Source organism: Gopherus flavomarginatus, chromosome 7, assembly GCF_025201925.1.
Source record: "Gopherus flavomarginatus isolate rGopFla2 chromosome 7, rGopFla2.mat.asm, whole genome shotgun sequence".
NCBI lineage: Eukaryota > Metazoa > Chordata > Testudines > Testudinidae > Gopherus > Gopherus flavomarginatus.
This window is the reverse complement of record NC_066623.1, coordinates 35,682,940-35,689,780: the sequence shown is the minus strand read 5'-3', so window position 1 is coordinate 35,689,780 and position 6,841 is coordinate 35,682,940. Positions and strand designations below refer to the sequence as shown.

The window sequence follows — 6,841 nt, the reverse complement described above, 5'->3', positions numbered from 1 at the left end:
ATAATGCAAGCCTTTCCCAAGTTCATTTGTCCTTTCAGTACAAGTTACTTTACATGATTGTACTTTTTCCAAGCAGCGTTCTATATTCTTAGCACATCACCTGTTCAATATATGGCCATACATTCTACAGTTCTTTGTAAGTGAAGCTCTGCTCCGTTTCAGAGCCATTTTAATCAGAAAACTTTGCTTTTCCCTCATGCAATAAGTATAAAAACCCCCAAGTGTAAACCATAGCAGTTACCATGTGTCTGCTATCAAGACTCATTTGTATATGCAAGTTTTTCCTATAGCCCGCTGCACAGAAAACTCAAGGCTGCTAACATTTACATGCAGAGATGCATAACCAAGGACACTGAGAGATGAGACAACTGGAACAAATTTAGACCAAAAGCAGTGGACATTTATTCCTCATTTGTGCAAGAGTGTAAAGATGCATTTGAAAATGGATGGGACAGACCCTGTGGCTGGAGAGTTGGAGGCTACAGCCTCTCCTTCATTTTGATGGCTTGGTTTACAATTATACTAAAGGAGATAAAACTGCAGACTCACCTACTTCACATGAATGTTGCTGGCAAATACACTTGTTTACAAAGTAAAATTTCAAACTACATTTTCACTGAATTCAAGTGAAGACTTTGTTCAAATAAAAGACATACAAGTACAATTAAAAACCATATGAACATTTGCAAATGTTTAGTGCAAAGTAAGCATGTAAAACCTACATTTTATGAACATTTGTGCTGATGTGTGGGATAATTTTTACGCTTTTACATCCATTACTTTTAGTTACATAAGGTTTCACTTACCTACATATGCATTGTGTTAAGTCCCATGCAAGTGGGAATAATACCACTAGGCTTTGTAAAATTTTGTTGCTCAGATCCTCATTAAGTAAACTGCTTTTTTGGTTTAACAGTCAAGTAGCTGGCACACTACATATCTTGAGTTCATGTAAGTGCTTTAACCTTATGTTTGTCTTGTCCAGGCACATAGCCTTTTCTGATGCAAACTGAATTGCTTCATGATTCTGAAATGCAACTGTTTGTGAATGCAGACATTTAAGGACAAGCCACCATTAATTTTAGCCTGTAACAAACTGGTTTTAAAATTAAAAGCCTATTCACACAAAGTTATATGTAATGACTGTAGTAATCAGTTTATTACACAGATTAATCATTCTTGAACGTACAAGCCCCAGGGGAGCAGTTGGGTCTTTAAATATACAAGAGTTTTCTGTCAAATGAATTTTTACCCTTACATCCAGAAAGACCTAAGCAGTTAAAAAAACTTAAGAAAAATAAGAGCTATTAGCTATGTATTAACTGAGAAACCACATACAAACCAAAAAGGTATGAGGGAAGGGATAGAAAAGTTGAAATAAATCAACGTCACTTGATGCACTAATAGCTCCAATCCATTTAAATGTTGACCATTTGAACTTAGATCTTAAACACAGGATGTGGGTACGGGTTAATCTTGTTGGTTGTAACTTTTACCTAAGATGTAGATCCTTCAGAATAAAATGAATACAGAAACAGCTTTGAGTTCTTCACCTTGGCTTTCCATAACTGTTATGAGTTTAAAAGGATTCCATTTAAAAAAAATCCTCCCACAAGTCAGTGAACTGTCTCCAGAGAACGATGAAACCCACCACTCCTCCCCCCCCTCATTTTATTACTCAATTTAAATCAATAAGGAATGCTTTTAGGCTCACAACTAAGTTATGACTGAAGAACTGGCTTTTCACACACACTTCTTTGCTAGGAGTCAATGTTGGTATGGAGAATACAGTATTTCTATTTTGTTGTTCCAAGTATGTACAACACGCAGCACTGCTGTATCAGGTAAACATGTGCACAGGGGAAGATGAGGCGTGGGCTCATAGAAAGCAGTCAAATGGAAATCAAAAGGACTTTCTCTTTCAGAGTTCCCCTATCTTTATTTGTAGAGGTTATCCAATAATTTCTTTAATTACATCGCATACTTCTGAGTCCATTCCCGAGCTATTCTGTTGTACCTGTATGTATAAAAAGAGGATTTGTTTAACATGCATCATCCACTCAAATGCAAGAGATTTTTAACTCCAGTGGAATGTTCTACACATGCCTTTGAGCTAAATTCTCTTCAGCAACATCAGAACTTTCAGTCAGGTAATTTGAAGAGCAAAATAAAGTTTCATGCAAATAAGTGACACAACTTAACCCTTTATCAGGGCAGGGAGAGTAATCTTTGCTGTGTTTATAATTATTTCAGCAAGCAGCAGCAAAACGAAATCTTTGGGGCAGAATTACATAAAAGAGCTAGTGTTTTGACATGACTTAAATTTACATGTTTTCTAACCACCCTCTCTTTAGGCAACTGTGTTACTGTTGTAAATTTTATCTTCATAATAGACTGAAAGCTCTGTATGATGCAATAACTTTTTGGCAAGGTTTTGCTTCTGCTTTCTCTTCAATCATCATCAGTTGTAAGGAAGAAGTAATAACAGTTTCCCATAGATGCTGAGCTGCAAGATATTGCCAGATTTAGAATAGTGTTACAGCATTTGTTTATTTTGGCTCCAGCTATTATGGTTGACTATTTTGACAGAGCAAAAAAGAGGGATGAAATCTGGGCCATGACAACTTTTTAACTTCTAAGGAGCAACCTGCTCCTTACAGACCCAAGCTAGTCTTTTTGCACCCAGTGCACCCATTGGGATCAGAAATGGTGCACACGGGACATTTTGACTAGAGTCTCAAGTAAAAACTGCAATATCACCATAATGTTTGATGCATTACTTATATTTGGAACATCTCCCTTCCACCTGTCACAAAAAAGGGAGATACATTTCTTTTGCAAACACTTCACTTTGGAGAGTACATTCTACTAGCTACAGGATACTTGGCCACCTTATAATACAGAATTCCAACTGGATCTTTGTCCAATAAAGCTATCTAGTCAACTTAAACTAAGAATGGTTCTTTGCAACATAACAGGTTTTACTTAGACAACCCATTAACTTCAACATTGTTTAAACTCTTCAAAAGCCAAGTTCAAATGTGTTGATAGCACAAGACTAATATATTTGCATACTCATTTCCAGAATATGAGAACTGAATATATAAACTCTGTGGATTTGACAATTTTACAGTTGTACCTCGTGCCGAACTGAATACTAATCATGCAGCTCTGATGGCAGACAAGATGCACTGACTTTCCCCAGTATCTGCTCCTGAATTACCAAACAATATTATCCAGAAACTTGCTTAATTTCACCTCCCTCCCTACTCACAGGTTGCTGAAGTGCTGTCTTGACTTCATTAGATGGTCGTGTAAGGGAACTGCTGATCAGTTCTGGAGTGGGAACAGCTCAAGGTGGGGAATTAGTTTACAATCATCATCATCAAGCAATTGCTCAGACAAGAAGTTCCCTTTTAAACTGAAGCAGTTTGAGTTACATTAATTCAAAAGTTTTTCTGATTTTTGCAATATGCTCCCTAAGTCTTCCTCACATCTCTACCACTCTTATCCTTCCCTTGCACCCTAAGTATGCACTCAATGAAGCTGAATCAGAGGTACTGGTTACCTCCATGTTCATGCCCCACCATTTAGAACATTAGCACTCCCTGTAATAGAGTAACTTGTTCTCCTTCTGCTGACTATATAGATTGAAGCACAGATAGTGAAGGGTTTTTAAAGTGTGTAACTCAAACAGATGCTGCAAAATCTGTATAAAATCTGGTTCTTAGTACAGATTACATTTGGGAGATTATCTCAGGTTTATCAGGGTATCGATCATGAAGGCAAACCTGTAGTTAAAGCAACTAAACAGATATAGATTTGCTTATAGGCTGAGAACTTGGTTCATGGATTTGGGGGCGGTGGGAGGAGGGGGAGGTATGGCTTACTTAAAAGTCCCTCAATACAGACTTCCCTATAGCAATGCCATTAGGTACTACTATATGAAGACTAGTGTCAGTGTACACTGTATCTACAGTGCTTCTTCTAAGCAATGTCTTTAGAAGACCAAGGTTCCCAACTGATCAAGGCAATTTTAACAAATTCAGAGATTAGTTTTTTATAAAGTAATCCCATTTTCTTTTTACCTCTGGTTCTGAATATAGATTCTGCTGTTTTCAGATTAACAAGCATTTAACAGGTTTTTGGCTTCCATACTCACTTTTCTCTATCTGTTTTGTAGATCCGTGCAATCTCAGGCACTAAGGGATCATCTGGATTGGGATCACACAACAGAGAACAGATGGACAAAAGTACTAGAGAGAGAGAAAACCATTGCATTAGAATTTAAGTGCTGCTGAAAACACCTGCAGGAAATAAACCTACATTGCTATTTTAACCCTTGATGTCTGGAGTCAAGATGCAGTGACCAAAATAAAACAGACAACATTAACACTAATGAATAGTAAATTCGAGAAAATTTAGCCAAATGACTTTAGGATATAAAGTAATTACCATTTCACAACTGAATTACGGCTTTGCAGGATCATAACACTTATTTTGAGTACACCATGCCAGTATGGAGACAGCGGGACAGAACCGTTCAATTACAAGTTGGAATCACCTTTAAAAAGGTGTCATTCAATTAAAAAAATATCAAGTATTATGTATAAAATTGCCTGAAGGGTTTTAAGACAAGATTTAAAAACAAAAAAATGTTTTAATAGAAATTTAGGTCCTGATTTGCCTGGAAGATAACTGGAGAACTAATGTTATGACACAGTCAAAGAGTGAAAGAGCAACTGAGAAGGGGAAGAGATTTTAAGATCAACTGTTCACAGCTTCATTTTAATGCTTTAATATTCTTTGTCCATATTACTATTCATTTAAAGTTAAGATTAGACAACTGAGGCCATGTCTAGAACAGGAAGAGAGATCACATTTGTCAACATGTTTTAAACAGTTTTAAAACACTGCTCTGCATCTAGCGTAAACAGGGAAAGTCATATTCAGAAGGTAACACAACCTTCCCTGTTTGAACTAAGTGTAAAGCTGTACTTAAAGCCATGTTAAAACTTTCGGTAAGTATTTTTAAATAATATGACCAGTCTTCCAAGACTGGACAGAGCCTGAGACATTCAATAAGCCCTCCAGCAAAGCCAGAAAAGAACAGAGTTGACATTCTTATATTTCTGAGGTTTAAAAATAAGGGGAAAAAAATCTTGATCTTTCATACAGAGGAGCAATACTAAGCACATCTTTAAAAATATGCATCTTTACATCTTGCTGTGACCTTGTCCAGCTTATCCTTTGATGCTGCCATGGTATTATAGACAAGGGCTCTCCCTGCCTCCCAAGTGTCCCATAATTCCTACCACCAGCTCAGCTCCATTCATGGTGTCAACAGAAGGAGTCTTAGCACACACAAGGCCTGCTCTGGGCAAGTTTATATACATGACATTAGCAGAGCTGGGAAATCTTAAACGTATCTACACTAGCAGCTCGGATTCAAAATTAAATATTTGTCTAATCATACTATTTGATGTTTGCCCCATGATGGTTTTGGAAACTCCTTGTACAAAAGGGTCTTCTACAAGACAGGGCGTACTGTTGTCCCATATGCTGAGTGCAAGAGTAGGATGCATTTCTCACATTCATCTTTAATTTGTCATGCTAAAAAGAACTTCAGAACTAGAGTGAAAAAAGAAATGATACCAGGTACTTGGGCCAGGTGCTTTCACTAGCTAAGTTGTATTGGGTGGGGATGAGAGAACAAGAAGTGATTACAGATGCTTGATTTAATGCAGTTTTCACTGTATTACAGTAGACACTTTACTAGTGAGGTATATTAGTGTCAAACTATAGTTCCAGGTTTCTAGAACTACTTTAGGGAAGAACAAAAATATTGATCGGTGTAAAATTCAGGTTCTGCAATGGATAAATTCCTGCAGATGTAAGGTCTCTGAAAAGGTCAACCTATTTCTTGTTCTGGGTTAGATTAGTGCCTCTTTTCCTCCAACACCATGTTACTAGTCTACTAAGGTTATACCACCTGTGATATTCCAACAGATTAGTTGAATTTTCATTGGACAGACTAGGTTCAGGAAACAAAATCCTTAAAATAGTTGTCAGGGAGAAAAAGTATGACAAAACAGTAATCTGCGTTAACAGAATTTCTGCACCCTCATCAGTATCTGTACACACAATTTTAGAGAACTTTAAAAGTTCAGGAATGGTCACACTGTTTCAAACTAGTAGTCCCAGTGGTCCAATATCCTGACAGCCCAGTCAGTACTAGATGTTTGGAGGAAAAGTACAAAAAATTCTGTAGCAGGTAGTTATGGAATAGGAAAAATACTTCCCATACAAGCAGACTAATACTTGTCAGAGGTTAGCTTGACGTGACAGTGTATCCTTTCCAAAAACACTTAACATCCCTATTATTGTAAGATTTGGATGTTATGCATAAAACATCCAGTCCTTTCAGAAATCTGCTAAACTCTTTGGCCTCAATACCTTGTAGTTCCACAGACTAAATGCGCATTATGTGAAAGCATTTCCTTTTATCAATTATTCTATTTCATTCAATGTTCCCTTATTCTGCTATTATAAGATGGTGAAAAGCAATGCCAGTCCCATCTATGCCATTGTTTTGAATATCAAGCCCTTTAGTCACCTCTTTTCTGAAGTAGTTTGTCTTTTCAATCTCTTCATATGAAGTTTCTGCTTGGCTGTAGTCAGTCACTGTCGCAAAATATTCTACTTCCCCAGCACCCTCCTCCTCGCCCCCCCCCTTTTTTTTAATAAAGTGTGACCTGAATAGAATATAGTATTCCAGGTGAGATCATCTCATTGGATTTATATAGTAGCTTTATTTTCAGTGCTCTCCATCCCTTTCCCC

At 37.1% G+C, this 6,841-nt stretch overlaps 1 protein-coding gene across 1 annotated transcript in view; it reads right to left on the bottom strand.

Moving 5' to 3' along the window:
- Positions 1–378: 378 nt before the first annotated feature.
- The window catches only part of UBE2D2 (ubiquitin conjugating enzyme E2 D2), a 57,460-nt gene continuing 50,997 nt past the window's right edge, over positions 379–6,841 (bottom strand). The window contains exons 6-7 of the mRNA XM_050962886.1: positions 4,163–4,256; positions 379–2,017 (exon numbers count right to left, since the gene is read on the bottom strand). Coding sequence (XP_050818843.1) covers positions 1,972–2,017; positions 4,163–4,256 — 140 coding nt within the window. The 3' untranslated portion in view covers positions 379–1,971. The remainder of the gene's footprint in view (positions 2,018–4,162; positions 4,257–6,841) is intronic.